This window comes from Cebidichthys violaceus, unplaced genomic scaffold (genome assembly GCF_023349555.1).
Source record: "Cebidichthys violaceus isolate CVI_PGR_0920_01 unplaced genomic scaffold, fCebVio1.0.p SCAF_20, whole genome shotgun sequence".
Lineage (NCBI taxonomy): Eukaryota > Metazoa > Chordata > Actinopteri > Perciformes > Stichaeidae > Cebidichthys > Cebidichthys violaceus.
The window spans coordinates 8,121,350-8,139,618 of record NW_027176373.1 but is presented as its reverse complement, the minus strand read 5'-3'; the positions used below and the strand labels follow the sequence as shown (position 1 = coordinate 8,139,618).

Genomic DNA, 18,269 nt, shown 5'->3' with positions numbered 1-18,269 from the left:
TTAATAATTACACTTGTGCTTTTCCCTGCCATAACTGTGAAAGATTCCTTTTGGCTGATATCGGGGTACATATATTAATAATGTGAATATAACCTAAAACCAGATATGTATCACAACGGTAGGTATCCTTAATGAAATTTAATTTTCAATGTTGTTGGTTTTTTTTTTCCTCTTATAGCATTACAGCTCTCATACATAAGCACTTGTTGGTTTGTTTTTCCCCTTGGTGGTACACACACAGTACTTTCTATATAAAGAGAGAACTCATAAAATTAGCCAGATTAATTCAAATCAGCTGCACCTGTGTGAGTGGCATTTGACAGCTTTCAGAAGCAGTTTTGGTGGTTTGATTAGGAGAAATTCAACATCTCCAGTTTGAAAAATAAGCGAGCAATGCCATTTTTTTCCATCCTAGGTAAGAAAAGTGTTTGTGTAGATGTCAGGAGGATTTCATCATTTACAGCTACATCAAGCCTGTCTCAGATACATTTTTAATGGACTTTAAAGAATGGCACACTTGCACTTCCCTGCCATATCTCTACCCTTGGCATAGACTGACATGCTTGTATACATCATTATACTTGTTGACTCTCATGAGTAGGATGTGTTTATCGCCACAAATCCTACATGCTGAGTAGCAACTATAGCTGTGGTTTCAAAGTCTCTGTTTTATCTAGTTGATGGTGATAAGAGGTGTTGGTGCAGAAAGAACTCTACTACTGCGTTTAATCTGCTACTGGTGGGGCTGTACTTGCACCATTGCATGTCATGCGCTGACAGATGTGTTAAGATGTTAAAAGTTGGTGCCTTTTTAATGCATTAATATATTGTACATAGTTTATACTTGCTGCACTAATGTTTAAAGTGAAGACAAGAAAATTGACATAGTAATATTTGCTTATTAATGTGCTAGTTATTTCTATTGTTGGTTAATGTGTCTATTAGTTTTAAAATGGTATATTCAGTACGAATTCTGTTGTAAATTGATTTTCCGTTGATCCATTGGTCGTCAAATTGACTAAAAGATGAATTGGCTATTCATGTCTGCATAACATAACTAATGAATGCATTTTGATGATGTAATGTTGCATCCTCCTCAAGGTGCCTCTGCAGAAGACAAACCTACAGGTCGTGCTCATGTAAGTGCTCCCCCAGATTCTTGCTGTGATTCTGCTTCATCATGTGACCTCAGCAGTGTGCGTCAGACTTAACGAGAATCCCTTTTGACTCCCCGCAGGCCTCAGAGCCCCAGGAGCTCACACCACACAGCTTTATTGGTGAGTGAGGGATTTTACTGCAGATGGTCTGATATTTTTTGTCAGTGACAAACTGTTCAGGATAGCAAATCAATTATTTGTTGCATATTGCAAAAAGTCATCACTGTGAGTTTTACCTGTCAGGAAAACAAATAAGTGTATTTCACAAATTCCTTGTTTTTTTGCATCATCATGTCTCTTCAAGTTTCCGAATTTTGTCATCGCTTTACCTTTTCTGTGCATGTTTTTCCTCAGGATTGTCGGACGTGGTGTTGGTGATCCAGAGTCAGAGGAACTCCTTCCACGCCCGCCGAGGTGGTCAGAGGAAGGTGGAGATTCTTCAGCAGGCAGCTGAGCTGGGTCAGGTAACATCTGGCGGGCACTGGATGAGCCTACTTTGCTGGGGTTTATATCTTGGTTCTGGGCCCTGTTTCAGAAAGCAGGTTTAACAAACTCTGATCCTGAACCCTGAACTCTGAGTTGACTAAGTTTGACCGAGTTTTCAGGTTCAAAGTTTTCAGGTTCTAGAACATCTAATCAGAGTTTGTTCAATGAACTCTGAGTTTGTTCACTCCGAGATAGCTTGTGAGCGGTGAATGTTCAAAAAGCCTTTATCAATATAGCTCTAATACCATGACTCACCATGGGAAGAGATAAATAACAGCAGACCCTCCATTTAATCCAGTAGATGTTAAGATATTAATTTATATATGGACTGTGCACATTTCTTTGAAAATAAAGCGAGTCCAAGCGAGGAAAAGAGTCAGTAACATAACACAATATGTTAGATGTTATTGTCTTATTCGGTACCCATTAATTCATCATTTACCAGACTGACATTTCCTAAATGGATGATGGATTATAAAGTGGTCTATTAATCTAATCTGCATTTAATTTTAAATGGATTTGTTCATCTTTAATCTGATGGGGAAAAACAAAAAGGCAAACTGAAGTTGAAGAATATAGTAGCTCTGAAATTGTAGACATCTATTTGGATTTTTGCTCAACAGCATTCAGGGGCTTTATTTCAGCTGCTTCAACACATGTCGTTTAGGTTTAGACACAGGCACAGAATTGCTGGCAAAACACTTTCAGACTATACACAAAAACTCACGTTGAAACTACATCAGCAGATGCACCATGATTTTGCTCACTATGAAATATAAACATATAATCTCCAATATTTTAGGAATTATGTTCCATCAGTGACAGCTGTCACAGTGTTCTATATGTATGTAAAAAACAATCTTCCACTTGCAAAAAGAAGGAGATACAGAGGTTTTATTCTGAGCTGAGGATGACTTGCCGCTGTGTAATACTTGAATGTGAGGGTGGAAAAATGCTTAGCAACATTTTTGTCTGCCTATGGAAGAGACTCCGGTCACATGCCATGAGTGCACACAGGCATGTGGGTAGGTAGACCAGCAGGTAGAGATCATCCAGAATGAAAGGATCAGACAGGCTTATTACAGTCCTGCGGATTCCAGATTTATTTTCCTTTTTTTTTGTAACAGCATTTGATTTATTGATTGCTGTCGGCATGTAAAGAGAATTTCAACAAATACAACATAATATATGATTCTAAAGTAAATTGCCTACCCTTTTTATTAAATGTGGATCAAATAAATAATTTAGTAATCTTAAAGTTCGAGGCCGATTTTCAAGCAGCAGTTCTGTTTTTGTTTGGGAGCACCATGAAGGGCTCAAAAAGGCGGTGCATATGTCTACTATATGCATGCAATGTGGTGTGCTTGCAATAACAGGATAATAATGCTGTCAACAGTTTAATTTTGAATGTGTAATCAGTGACTTTTGGAGTCTGACTTTGAGTTTCGCACTGCTGTGGTATTACAGTGGTACCAATAGGTGTCCTCCTTGCCACAGAGCTCCCCTACCTAAGCTGAGAGGAACTGAACTCTCTGCTCTCATGCTGTAATTATTTACTAATATGTGCCTGCAGAGTAGCTGTGAAAACTGATGTTATAGACCCCGGGGAAATTAGATGACAGGCATATGGAGAGATGACAGCCTGCAGTAGACACCCATAATTGTTGATTTTCCTTTGACGATGATGGGTACTGTGAAACAGAAAGACAGCCATGCAGACTTTTCATCAAAACTCATTTTCAATCTAGAAACTCCTCCCTGATAGAAAACTAACGCAGAAGGCAGTCAGCAGGAGCTCCGTGGTACGATTTCTACTGTAACATATTAGAAATCTTGTGACTAATTTGACAACTGAACCTAACCGTCTTACATGTTTCGGATATGATCTGTTTTGGCTGTCAAGGCAGGAAATATGTAGTTGTTTTTTTATATTCACATTAATTTGATAATGATAATGTTTCATAGTCCCTCAACCCCTCTCTGAGTCTTTGTCGTCTTTGTTAAGTGAGGAGACCTCTGCAATCACACTGCAGCCAGTAGTAACAAATGTGGTGTGGCAGCTGGAAAAAGTCACACGCGCTTTGTTTGTGAACACATCAGTGACTGAGTCACCAGGGACAAAGTGGGAACTGTGAATTAATTTGACATGTCTGTGATTGCTTTGTTTTGAAGCCAGTTGGTGGTTTGAGGTGTTTCTGCACCAATTCCTACCTGAGAGACAGAAAAGAAGAAAATGCAGTTATATTGAGAACGTCAAGAAGCCTCAGTTTAGCTTGATGGTTATGAAATATACACAAAACAAACTCCACGTTCATAGTTTGTTAAATGACTCTGTTAAATGTTCTTCTGAAGAGCATTTATACACTATAGTAAAAACACATATGTATCCCCCCTCACTTTTCTAAATCCTATTATTGCCCCCCAGTTTGACAGCCTCCCTTTGACTTACTCACAGCCTCTGATTGCCATTTCCTCTCAGTCTCTCTGACTGGACCGGCAACTAAATGGAGCAAAGGTTCTATTTCTGGGGAAATATTGCCATCTATGTCTATGTTCGTACTTTGCTATTCCCTAAAGAAATCTAATTTAATTAAGTAAATGATCTTCTGTTGGCCTACTGTTCAAGAAAACAATTACTTTATCGTGGGGATCCTTGATTTGCAATTAGAGCAGCCCAGATTATTGTGGCATTTCAATTCAAATGTAGCAGATTTGTCAGCTTCAAAAATAGGTTCCAAGGTTAGCAATGTTGTTTACGCCTAATTACTACCCTACCCATCTTTGAGTTATGCAACTTGAAAAGTAGTCATCCTCCACATTTGTTGCGTTGTGGTGTCAGAATGATGAAGACAGCTGAAGAACAATTAGATACAAAATAAGATGGAGGGTATTTTTTCCTTGGCAACTAGGACGTTTCCCAAATGGATCACAGAATTTAGGCATTCTGTTATTGAATGGCTGGAAAAATAGTGCATATAGCTGCTGTGCATGGGAAAAAAACTAACCTGGGGAGGATGTCCCTTGGCCTGCTAGGTTTGGGCTGTTTTCGGTTACTAGCATGGCGCACAGAGGCAAGAGTTTTTATGAATAACGTTTTTGCTCTGGATTTTTGTGGACCTGCACAGCCTGAGAGGAAGTTGCAGACGTTCCTCATGAATGAAAAATTACTGTTCTGCAGGTTTTCTTGGTAAATTATATGTTTTTAGATTTCCACTCAGTATTCTCATAGGAAGATGCTGGAATAAACCACCAATGACTGATTAATCAGTAATGTACAGTGGCCTTTTAGTAGAGATGTAAATGTAATATGATCAATAACTAAACGTCTGATCTATAGAACTGGATGTGATTATGAGTAGCATAAGAGCATTAAGAAGACAGTGATTTACAAACAGCATTTCTAACATGAACCAATTTCATCAAAATGTATTTGCTATATATATATATATATATATATATATATATATATATATATATATATATATATATATATATATATATATATATATATGTGTGTGTGTGTATGTTTGTATATATGTAAATAAATGCAGAGGCTCTCTGGGGGTTGAGAGAATAAAAGGTTTGAAAATAAATTCATGGAAAAGAGATAAACACAACATTCAAGAGAAGCATTATTGATGTAACTAGTGGCCGGCGCATTGATAAACCTAAAAAAAAAATATTCTCCTTGTAGCACTCATTCATAAATGATCATTCACAAAAACGTCTGTCTCACAACTGAATGAATGAATATTTTTGTGGGAATAGAGAGGTGTCAAATATAGGAAGGAATATAAAATCAGACTTGCATGCTGTGAAAGCTGCTACTGCGGCTTCTGAAAGTGCTGGTAAGAGAGACGTTTCATGATCACGTTACGATGTTTACAATCATCTATGCGCGCGCACGTGTGTGTGTGTGTGTGTGTGTGTGTGTGTGTGTGTGTGTGTGTGTGTGTGTGTGTGTGTTGTCACAGTGAGGGTGTTGAGTGAAAGCTTTCTCTAGAAGTGACATTTTTTATAACAGCTAGATGGACCTTGATTGTAGCAAGCTGTTGAGGGCAGGTTGTGCGTCATGCATGGTTTTGACTGACGTATAACCAAGTGTTTATTTTTTACTGGAGGCAGGGATTAAAGGTCAACTCTGACATGGTGACAGCTTGTTGTCTGACTGACATATGGCTGTTTTTTTTTTTATTGGTTGACACTGAACGGGTTTTTTGACATACAGCATATCATCGATTTTGGTCATGATGCTGCCAAAATATGAGCAGCAGTATCTCAGTTTTAATGCTTTGTTTACACAGATTCATATCCGCATCTTTTCCACATCCCGGATTTAAAGGGAGAGATAAACAATTACAGCCTTGTCACACGGCCGTATTGTTACTGGCCGTAAGTGCAGGCTTTAAATCCAAGACATCAGTGCCAATGCTGCGTATTTTCAGCCTTATCATCCAACCTCATTATAGAGCTGCTGCTCCGCTCAGCTCTGTTGACCCACATCTTACTACAACACACACACACAACAGATGGTAACTACACCGTTTCACACCCTCAGAATCTGAAGTGGACCTGAGAAGAGGTGTGCTTGCATGTGAACTTTCAATGTGTGGATGTCTGATTGGACATAATGTAATGTACTGTTTTGTGATTATTATTACATGTGCATTTGCTGTAATTACATGACCAAAACATTGTGTTCTTCATGCTTTTGACTGAAATAATAGAATGTTTATTCAGACACATGATGACTTTTCTAACATTTTGCCTTAACTGTAGCTTTACATGAACACATGCGACAGTTGAAACATTCAGAGTCTTCTCCCAGATGTTTTTTTTAGCAATGCTAGCGGCACGGCTCTAAAGATGGTGAAGTTAATCTGCCGGTCAGTCCAACACGTTGGTCCTGACTGAAATATCTCAAACACCTGTTGGATGGACTGCCAAGGCATTTTGTATGTTCATTCATGTCCCATCAGGTTGAATTGTAATCTTTTTGGTGATACTTTTAGTCTAGAGTAATCAAGTCAGCATTTTCATTTAAAAGACAATAAGTATATTTTATGTATATATATATATATATATATATATATATATATATATAGATAGATAGATAGATAGATAGATAGATAGATAGATAGATAGATAGATATCTATAGATAGATAGATAGAATATATTGAATTGTATCGCGCTATGCTGACAGGTATTTTTATTATTTTGTCCATCTCATTTATACCAAGGAGGACGGGCTGGATAACAAACACCTCTCTGAATGATGCAGTGCAATGCATAGATAAATGACATTACAGTCCTGTTGTATTGACATAATGCTGCTGTTTCATTCGCCTCAATTACAACTCTGCGGTCTCGCCATACTTACATTAATCCTTACAACTGTGTCTCTGTCAGCAGCGCTAAGAATAGCTGCGTGGACGAGATTTGTGAGTTCTTTGGTATGAGTCACTTAGAGAGGAGGAGGTCATAAAACAGGAACCCCTTCCCCTGCCCTCGTTTTCAGCATGCCATTGTCAGAACTACACCCAAAACTCTATGAACCTCCAAACAGCACACACAGCAGGATGCACTTATGTTGTTACTCAACATGTTGTTGATCAAGCCCTCATCAGTCGACGCCCACCAGGATGTCCAGGTGTATTTGGCAGATCATGTCATTGGAGCATGTATCATGTTTCCTCCAAGGAGTTACTCAACATAGTAGACCTCTGGTTTCATTTCGCAAGGAATATTAGAACAAAAGAATAGTGATGAATACTTTTGAGAATTATCCAGGAACACTGTAGCAACACACTTACTTACTACATTTATTTTTTGTTTTACTTGTAAAATTACTACAAAGAAGAACAGAGTACTTCTGTTCTTCTTTGTTTTGTGCACAACTTGCCAGTTGGACCTCATTGTTGTTTACTTAGTTTTACTCTCATCTCCCATCCATCAAGTACACACACACGCACGCACACACACGCACACACACACACACACACACACACACACACACACACACACACACACACGCACGCACACTTTCAAATTCAATCAGAGTACTTCTGTTCTTTTTTGTTTTGTGCACAACGTGCCAGTTAGACCTGATTGTTGTTTACTTAGTTTTACTCTCATCTTCCATCCGTCACACACACAAACTCATTTTCAAATTCAGTTGTTTTGTTTCATGCAGGGAGTTCCAGTTGTTCTTCTTCTCCATGAGCTGTCAGAGTTTGAAGGGGATTGGAGTATCCTCCCTTTGCTTCCTAAGTGAGTCTTATAGAGACATATATGGAGATGACAAACAAATTAATCAAATCAGATTCAATAAGATTAAATTGAATTTAGCCGCAATGATTCTTGTGGGGTGAAATAAATGCATAAAGTTAACGACGTTGTGTGAATCTTTCCAGTCTCTCTGCCACTTATGGCCAATCAGCATCCTGGTTTTTCTTCATAGAGGAGGAAACCAGCGTCACACTGCCTAACCTGCTGCAGGTCCTCCAAAGATATCAAGTCCAAGAGGTGAGATGCACCCCCCGTGACAGCCACTGATTACATGTTTTGTACTGCACTTTCTGCTAAATGAATATCTTGATGATGATCTAGTTTCCTGATGCCTAGAAAATATATATATATATTTTTTTATATCACCCTGCCCTGTGCACCTTTTTGCAACTCCAAGGAATGGTTTTTGGGTAAGCGTCTCAAGGACAACGAGCCCTCCATTATCCACCACTATGCGTTCTCTGAAGACCCCGGTTCCTTTAGTTACCCTGACCCTGCAGCAGGCTGGGCACTCAGCACGCCGCTGCTCCAGAGGTGTGTGTGCATGAATGTCTCACTAATGTTTCTCTCCTTTCTTTCTTCACATCATTTTAGGGTTATGATTTCAGCAGACACTATTAGAAGACATGGTGTGGAAACCCAAATTAAATGAATATAAACAAGTAGCACATACAGAGGTGAGAGACCCAGTCCATAATACATGAAAAGAAAAGATGTCATCCGCAATCAAATGTTTTGTCTACGCCATCTAAACAAGCACTCCATTGATTTGTATCTAGGCCTATAAAAGGTTCCAAAATAAGGTTCCATCTTCAGAGGTATACCTTTTGATCTATTGAGCATAGACTCAGTTACCTCTACCACTGCATCCCAGTTTTTCAAATCTGGAGCCATTTTTTAATGCCGAAAACACAAAACAGGATTCAAAGGGATTGCTGGAAACATCTCAGAGCTCCCATAACTTTGACTCACTAATGTACATTCTCATATACAATGAAGGAAAGTTCTCACTTCTATTCTGCTCTCTCTTCTTTCAACATCTTTCCCTATTATGTGTTTCAGACTCGCTGAGCGGATCCAACACAAGCATCTGAAGTCAGATTTCACTATTGACTTGAAACACGAGGTACTTTGAAACAATTTTCAGGAGCTTTGTGTATCTGTGTGTCATCTGCTGCCTATCACTATAATAGACAACTGTTGTTAAGACTCTTTTGTGGTTCAATTCTACTTTGCACCTCAACAACTGCTGTGAAAAGCTTCATCAGTGTCATCTTCCAGTATGCCTGCTTAGATAAAATGCTAGACACACTATTCCTCCAGCGCCTGGCTAGCCTTTTGTTAAAAAGACCTCTTCAGCTTTCTAACCCTGCATCCTTTGGTAGATCTATAATTATATTATTCATGCAAGAGCTCTACTTCTGACTGGGCCTAAGAATGTGTACTTTTGTGTGTTTGAGGAACCAAGTGAGCTGTTCTGGCGATCACTGCAAATCCCTGTTTCTACTGTTACCCCACAAGGCTTGTATTTGTCTTCATGCCTGTCTCTATTTTTCAAGGTAGCGTTGTACATTTGGGAGGAAGGGAATGGTCCAAAGCTGACAGCAGTTCCAGAGTTTTGTTCAGAGACGAGAGACAACTGTGCTACGACATTTACAACCTACCTGCCCAACTGTGTATGTACAACTCTTATTAATTGATGTTTATCATCTCTGTATTTGCAGTAAGGTATTAAGTAAGGTAAGTGTGTGTGTGTGTGTGTGTGTGTGTGTGTGTGTGTGTGTGTGTGTGTGTGAGTGAAGATTTGTGAGCATGCATTTGTGATACGAGTGTCTGTTATAGCCATTGTATGTCGTATGGGTAAGTTTAATTTTGGAGCACAAGAAGATTTATTAGGTAAACACAATTAACATTGTAGTGTTACCTGGAGAGAATATGCACAACTCATGTGCCCAGTGGTGGCCTTAAGGCTAGAAAAGCGAGCTTGTGACCGAGAGGTCGTGGATTCAATCCTCGGACCAGCTGGATAAATCTGCTTGGGGAAAATGGTAAAAAAAGCAGTGCTTGCCTCATTACCACCACTGACGTGCCCTTTAGCAAGGCCCTTAACCCCAACTGCACCAGTGGAGCAGACTGTGGTTGTTCTGGACAGCTTCCCGGTGTGAATGTGTGTAACTATGCAAATGTAATTAGGGTGTTTACTGCAACTTTCATGAATAAATAAAAGTTACAAAAATAATAGATAATGTGGGCATGACTAGATTTTGGTGGAGGTAATTATTAAAAGCAGGACATCAAATTTCAATAATCAGCCTATTTAAATGTCAAACAGTGAGTCAGTCTGAAGGCTGAAGGAAAACAAGTTGAAAGTTAAGTGGGATGAAGGAGTACTGCGGCATTTGTTTGACATACAATACAGAAGAAAGGTGGGACACAAAACAATGTACATTTACAAGACAGAATTGATAACGTCATAATATCTGTACTTCTCAAATATAGAACCAAGATTTGCTGCTTATGTAACAACATATTTGAAGGAATTACAAAGTTAAGTAGAACTTATATCTTGAACACAAACTCTCTTATGCCAGAATGGTTACGAACATGATTTCAATTATGATGTGACCAAATACAAGCTGGTATTGAGAGAAACCAAAACTACTCTTGTGTTCTTTGACATTAAACTGTACTTTAAAGCCCCAGATGTAACCAAAGTGAGAAATAGGAATGGATTCTTCCCACTCTTTCTACACACACTTTGAGCTTTTACCCTAGTTCCTAACTAACTACTAAAAAACAGAAATCTCAACTTTGTCATCTGTTCTAGTGCCACATAAGTATGCTATCTCAATCATTCATCACCCTTCAGCCCCAGCAGAAATCAAAACACCCTATGTGCTTGTCACATGAGGGTTGAGGTCCACTGCAGGTGCTCCGCATGCCAGTGACCGTAGAAAACCCCTCTGGCTGTGAAACCACAGAGGAAGAGAAATACACGGCTACCCCAATTCAGGCAGGATTAGTATCTGTAGATGTGGCTGAAGAAGTTTCTCATTATCATTATAATTGTTATTTATAGTCTAATTTTACATGGTTGTTTCCTATGGTTATTTTCAATTTATTTTTGCTGCTGTGATCCTTTACCTGCATGTGATGAATACAATAATAAAGTACAAATACAGACAAATAAAAAAAAAAATACATTGCTGTATGCGTGACTTAATAAGATAACTCCTATTTCTCCAAATTATGCTGCAAATGTGCATAAAAAGAAGAGCATACATTTGAAGACCGTCTGTCACAAAGAATACATGAATATTCTAGCACTTATCATGTGCTTACAGGAATTAGTGTTATGCATCATGAGGAAGTGGTGTTTCTACTAATTATTCTGTTAGGGTAGCAGATCAAAAGTGAAAGCTAGAAATAAGTAATAACATTCCCATTACTGTTGATAATTATCTGGAATAAGAGGCGACACCTTAACTGGGAATTCAGTGAAAAAGGGATGTAAGTATTTAAATGTCTGGTCAGATGATGATACATGTACCGTGAGGACCTAGTGTGCCTCATTTTGCCTTCCCGACTCAGGTCTATTCTTTATATATTGCAGCTCACACTGTGTGGCATAGTTTTTTTTGATTGAAGATTAACATTGTTTTTCTTTCTTTTTTTTTTTAGGGAGATCCGGTGTCGAGGAAAGAAGTATTTGTTGCTGTGAAAACTTGCCAAAAATTCCACTCAGAACGATGTGCGTTATTCCCGACAATATATTAATATATTTGTTATTCATTCATAACAAATATTATCTTCTGCAGTAGTGCACAGATCCTTAACCTAAAGTACCAATACATTAATGTAAAAATACTTAATTACTAGTAAAAGTCCTGCTTTCAAAATCCTGCTTCATTAAAGTACAGAGGTATTATCAGCAAAATGTTCTTGAAGTATCAAAAGTAAAGTGTTCTGCAGAAAAATGGTACCTGTAACTAATCCTTACATTACATTACACTACAGTCATTTAGCAGACGCTTTTATCCAAAGCGACTTACAATTCAGTATCTATCTACACACCGTGGACGCAGCGTTAAGTGTCTTGCTCAAGGACACATTGACATGAGACTAGTGGAGCAGGAGCCGCCGATCGAACCTCCATGAATGTAGTGGAGTTAAAAAAACAGAATGTCCTCCCGACATCTATAGTGTAGACATCTATAGTATAGTGTAGTGTAGTAATTGTAAAGTAGCATTAACAGGAAAGTGAAGTACAAGTGCCTCAAAATATTACTCAAGTACAGAACTGACTCCACCACTGATATTCGGTTACATTATTGCCATCTCAGGCATTATTGTAATGAATGAATTCTATTAAGCGCAATATTACAATGTTTTATTCATTGTAACGGTGAAGTGAAGAGTAATTCTATTTTTTTGTTGTTGTTAAACAACACAACACACCGACTGGCACATTCGCAAGCCAAACTGCCAAAATTAACTTTCCGTTTATCTTCATTCTGAATAGATGGAAATTAAATGGAAATTACAGGACATTTACTGCAAAAAGTTTTACTTGACACTTTACTTGACACTAATTCGTCACTGCTTTTTTTGTTTACTGCCACTTAACAGTCTGCTGGTCATTCGGTCGCAGTTAACCTATTAGGTGAAAACTACCTTTTTAAATCCACAACCTCATCTAGACTGTCCGCTGAAATTGCAAAAGTTTGTGTAATTATCCAAAACATTTATGTCTGTTTTTAGGGTCAAAAAGAGCCAGTAGTTATTATGGACTGGCTATTTTAAAGCCACAAACAACATAACAAATAGAAAGAACAGTGTGTGATTGACTTGGCTGCTACTTTAAATTCGGGATTAGAATTGCATTAGAATTGCAGAGCAAGCTGTCACAGTGTACTGGACCAAAAAGAATGGTGTGTGATTATGACTGGCAGTTATCATTTTGAAGTTTTAATGTCGATGGTATTTTTATCCAGATCAACATGCAGTGAGAGTCTTTTTCACTGACGGCCTAATGGTTTCCTCCCCCCAGTCAGAGGTGGTAGTTATCCTTCTTTATTTGATTCGTCCTTTGGAGTTTACAGGTTTGGAGTAGGGACTTGGAGCTCTGTATGTGTCTCTCTATCACCCAGTCTCTGTTCATCTCTCTTCCCTTTCTCCTCACAGTACCAGTCGTGAAGGCAACCTGGGAGAAAGATGCTGAGTTTTTAGAGTATTACAGCGATGTCACTGATGCCTCCATACCCACAATCAATCTGGGAGTGCCCAACACTGAGAGAGGTGAGCTGATCCAGAACAGTCATTCCCAAACACTGGGTCGGGACCCTCAAGTGGGTCGCAGGAGATTTTATTGCCAAATACGTTTGCGGAATTTCTTCCACAGGCTTTTATTTAACATTAATATCTGCAGTACCCCTTTGTGCTACATGAGGAAGCCTGAATGTCTTTTGTTGTTCTGATAAATGTAGGCTACTTCTAACATTAAATCTAATATGAAAGGCTAGTGTACATTCTGTTTGTTTTACTGATGAGAGGGGGAAAAAACGAGCGCCTGTTCACTCTGCCTAGATTAATTTAATTGGTCTCATTTATAAAGTATTTATGTGTTTTCAATAACACTCATGCATAATACAAAGTTGTGATTTATTAAACACATATTGCCTTTGAAATGGCTGCTTCACTGAATCAAGACAGTTTACGGTGGTACAGAATGATCAGCAACATCTACTTAATGGATTCAACTCTTTCTGCAAATTCAAAACCCACATATCTGTGTACTTTGAGAAGTCGAAAATAAGGTTTTAATATTTCAGGGGGGAAAAATCACAATATTACAATAATAAAGTTGGAATTTAATGAGAATAAAGTCACAGTATTTTTAGGAATACATCTACCTGCTGTATAGTCTGTCCTCTCTTTCTCTCTGAATGAGACAAAGTTTATGGAAGCAGATGGGTGCTGCTTCTGATCGGAGGTAGAAAACTGAAACTGAGTTGGATTGCAGTCCTGCAATCATATTGCGTCATGTAAAAAAGGCAGGAACAAGGCGAATAGAAACTATTTCTCAACCAGGTGGCAGATGAAGGAGTTAACCTTTTGTGGAGCCGACCATTAGGTAGGTAAGTCAACCTAATGCCGGCCTGGCCATGATTTTATTATATGTATTTTTTAACTCATGAATAAGAATGAGCGCTGCTCTTACCGCACCGCATCTCATGAGCCTCAAACCTGCTTCACCTTTTTCACACTATTTATGTTTATGTTGTCTCCCTGCAGGGCATTGTGGGAAGACTTTTGCCATCTTGAGTCGGTTCTTGAGTAAAGCTGTGCCAAAGACTGATTGGCTACTTATTGTTGATGATGATACACTCATCAGGTAACTGGGAGAAGAGATTCTGTTTTTAACCTAATTTTAGTAATTTATAGCATCAACAAAAACATTCTGTATAAATGCTTTTTGATTGAAGTTGCAGTGGTGGCTAAAGAATAATTGACATCTCTTTTAAAGATTTATTTAAAGATCATGCACACAGGTCACCTGCTGGCTAACGATTCTGCTCGGGTTCATGAACTAGGTTAGAATTCTAAAGGTCTAACTTACTGCCATCTGCCACAAAGCTGGCAGGAGGGTGAGCGAGATGTCAATCATGCCCACACAGGTCTGAGAAAAGCCTTTAAGTAGTTTTGGGGCAGCACAGACACAACTTTAGAAAATTTTGATCCTCTAAAAATCCTGTGAAGTCTGTTATTGTAGATATTTAATGTAGCCAGGACCTTGTGTCTACATACAACATGCACCTCACTCCCTCCCTTCCGTCTCTCCGTTTGTTGGTTTATGTCCATCCATAGTTTACCCAGGTTGCGGCGACTGCTGCGATGCTATGACCCAAAGGAGGCAGTGAGCCTGGGGGAGCGATACGGCTACAGCTTGCTCCTGAACGGATACAGCTACACCACCGGAGGAGGAGGGTGAGGCTGCGGTGGTTAGAGCAGTTACTGTTAAAATGTTCAGACGGAGAGTGAATCAAATTTTAGATTCACTCTCCGATTCGCCATACATTCGCCATACATCAGCAGGCAATGTATCAACTGCAAAGACGGTAGCTGTAAATTATCAACCGACACACCAACCATTTCTGTGGGAGTGTGTCTGTGTTTTTGTGCTCATCTCGGCCTCTGACTGAACTCAACGCAAAACTGGTGCTTTCTCTTATTTCCCTTCAGTCCCTTTCCCTTTTTTCTCATTTTATATGTTTATGAGGCAGATTCATAAAAAAAAAAGCAGAACACACACACATAAGTTGAAACATTTTCAACTGTCAATTCACGTCTTTCCATTGATTTTGCAGGGTTGTATGTTAACGGTGCTGCCGCTCAAATTCACTTTGTGTCTGAACACATTTAAGGGGAATGAAGCTGCTATGTAAGGTTTTAACAAAACTTAATATAGCATGACAGTGTTACATATGTTGTACAGTACAGTCTGTGTCTACTTGTCCCAAAACGTCATTGCTGCTGCTATTCAGCAAATATTGAATAAAATATTCTAAATTTGGAGCCATTTCAAAATCAGTGCCTCAAATTACCAAATGGAAAAATTTCTTGTGTATCACACTGAATTTTGCACATTTGACAAATCTGGTATTGTTATAAATATTATCAGTAATGACTAGAATTTAACACCTTAATGATGGATCAAATGACTTCTTGTATGTTGCCAAGACAAACTTGTTAGCAGATGCTTATTTACACATATAGCACATACAGAGCAACATTATCATTACTTTGGATCATTATCATTAGTTTCTGGCCACCTAACAATTGTCCGATATTCACTCGCCTTTTAGCTCTCGTTTTACCAACTCCTGAGGCAAATGTAGCTCTTTAGTTGCTAAATGCTCCACTATGTAACGTTTTTTCTGGCTACACGTTAAAAGGAAAAACAGTGGTGGAAGCGCTGATAGTATTGACGCGCTAAGCAGGTGTTTGTGATCCATGGACATGCTGATACATGTATATGAAGAATATATTCACTCCAAGATTCAAGAAACACTGCCTCTTTGAAACACACCAAATCTGTACAATCTTTTATTTCATTGATTGCATGATTATAAACCAAAACAGCACATCAGTTTGTCTCAGGGTTAAGACACTCACACTCAGGCACATAAAGCTTGTATCGTATATATTTTTGTGAAGCTAATTCAGCGTGGCTTTGTAGCACAAGGCAGTAAAATTGACTGTGCCAAAGCACACTGTATATAATCCATCGGGTTTAATAATAATATTCTTCCGGGCGGACAAAAAGTTTGGCGCGCTTCTCCTCACATTGCCAACACCTGCGCAAAAAGTACATCAAAACGTGCGGCCTGATCGGGAATAGTGTGCTATGTATTTTCTAGAGAGATTCGCCCAGCGGTTTTCCCAAAAATCCCCAAAAACTGAGCAAAATTTCCCCATTGGCTTGAATGGGGTTTCGTCATGAAGAGAGTTAAAAAACACTTAACTTCGAACCCATATTGACCAGCCATACATTGGCTTAGAAAAATGATTCAAAGTTTAAAACGTAGACAAAACAATGGACATTATTGAGCCAAATGGACATTTTGATAGCTAGCACAGTTTTCATGAAGTCACAGATTAAGTTTCAGAAAGATCTTGGGTCCGTTTCAGATTTTATAATGGGTGTGTATTGCACGGAATGTTCAGCTCTAGAGTGAGGGCATCACTGTCAGAGTGGAGCAGAGCAGGAAAATATTCTGCCAAAAAGCTTGGAAATGTTGTGCAGGTCGCAGCCAAGTGTCTATGGAATCCAACAGACTTACACATTTTGCTCAAAGAGCCGCAGAGCGACATGAACTCCAACTAACTGCTCCATTAGGCTCCATGTTAAATCTGACCACTAATTTCTCAAAAAAGCAGATGGTACCAGTTTTGTGCATTGCACTGGAGCTCACATTTTTAACACCACAAACATAAAACCCACATCTAGGTGTTCGGCAGAGTCTTATCGTTCTCATGATACCATATTTTGGCACTCAGACTTCTGCTTTTTGTTGTTAAAAGGAGGCAGGAGTTTTGTTCAAAATTGTTGTTTCTTAATCAGTCTCCTTGTAACACCAGGTGCGTCATCACCATGGCAACCAGTTACACGCACGCACGCTCTCTCTCTCTCTCTCTACACACACACACATGACTTGGAGATATTCAGTCAAAGGCATTGTTAGACATCCTGTCTTTCTATCTGTCTGTCTGTCTCTCTCTATGTCTGTCTGTCTGTCTGTCTGTCTGTCTGTCAGTCATTGGTTTAACTTTTTCAAGAGTATGAATCTAAAATGCAGAAACAAGAAAAGCAATATCTCAATTGAACCTGAAAACACTACCGGTAACATCGGCGTGTGTGTATATATTGCGACGTCTTTGGGCAGTAGCAGCCACACTGTCAACATTTCCTGCGGAATTTTCTAGTTCCCTTTCTTATTTAAATATCTGCGTTCTGTGTGCAGGATGGTGCTCAGTCGCGCGGCGGTGTCCATGCTACTTTCCAGTGGTTGTCGCTGCTACAGTGATGATGCTCCTGATGACATGGTGCTGGGCAGGTGCTTCACTTCCCTGGGTGTTCCCATCACACACAGTCCACTGTTCCACCAGGTAGGGAACAATACACATAGAACACACACACACACACACACACACACACACACACACACACACACACACACACACACACACACACACACACACACAAGTATTTGTTGTTAATATGATTGTGAGGACAGCCGCTAATGTTTATGGAAATAACTGCAATTAGAACTGTGTCTGTACGGTTCCACTAAATAAGCTAAAAGCCATCCAATGGGAGATTTAAAACCTAACCTTTTATCCAGTGTCAGATGATGCTCTGCTCTCTTCATATTTCTCATCAATGTAGGTTGGAAAAGACAGAAAGACTTGTGGGTTATGCAGGCTTTTATGATGGGATATTGAATTACCCCGGAGAAAACCACAAAAACTTGCATGCAGACACGCACACAAAAAAACATTTGTTCTTGATATTATAGGCCCGACCGTATGACTACTCCGAAACATTGGAGCAGGCTGTCTCGTTCCACAAGCACTGGAACATAGATCCTGTGATCGTCTTCAAACTCTGGCTGCAGGACACACACCCACGAGATGAACTGTAGAAACACTGTGTGTTTACATACATATAGCTCAGCGCTGTGAAAAAGTATTAGCCCCCTTCCGGGTTTCTTATTTTTTTGCATATTTGTCACACTTAAATGTTTCAGATCATCAAACAAATTTTAATATTAGAC

The 18,269-nt window shown here is 39.1% G+C and overlaps 2 protein-coding genes across 3 annotated transcripts in view; one reads left to right on the top strand and one right to left on the bottom strand.

Annotated features, from left to right (window-relative positions):
• LOC137876443 (mesenteric estrogen-dependent adipogenesis protein) overlaps positions 1-1,594 on the bottom strand; it is a 13,403-nt gene extending 11,809 nt beyond the window's left edge. For both annotated transcript variants that reach the window (XM_068716035.1, XM_068716036.1), the window contains exon 1: positions 1,487-1,594. The gene's annotated coding sequence lies outside the window, so the exon portion shown is untranslated. The remainder of the gene's footprint in view (positions 1-1,486) is intronic.
• The window catches only part of b3glctb (beta 3-glucosyltransferase b), a 19,411-nt gene extending 1,142 nt beyond the window's left edge, over positions 1-18,269 (top strand). The window contains exons 2-15 of the mRNA XM_068716034.1: positions 1,102-1,139; positions 1,238-1,277; positions 1,512-1,621; positions 7,838-7,914; positions 8,058-8,169; positions 8,330-8,466; positions 8,995-9,058; positions 9,492-9,608; positions 11,614-11,683; positions 13,117-13,230; positions 14,227-14,326; positions 14,800-14,919; positions 17,457-17,601; positions 18,012-18,269. Coding sequence (XP_068572135.1) covers positions 1,102-1,139; positions 1,238-1,277; positions 1,512-1,621; positions 7,838-7,914; positions 8,058-8,169; positions 8,330-8,466; positions 8,995-9,058; positions 9,492-9,608; positions 11,614-11,683; positions 13,117-13,230; positions 14,227-14,326; positions 14,800-14,919; positions 17,457-17,601; positions 18,012-18,137 — 1,370 coding nt within the window. The 3' untranslated portion in view covers positions 18,138-18,269. The remainder of the gene's footprint in view (positions 1-1,101; positions 1,140-1,237; positions 1,278-1,511; positions 1,622-7,837; positions 7,915-8,057; positions 8,170-8,329; positions 8,467-8,994; positions 9,059-9,491; positions 9,609-11,613; positions 11,684-13,116; positions 13,231-14,226; positions 14,327-14,799; positions 14,920-17,456; positions 17,602-18,011) is intronic.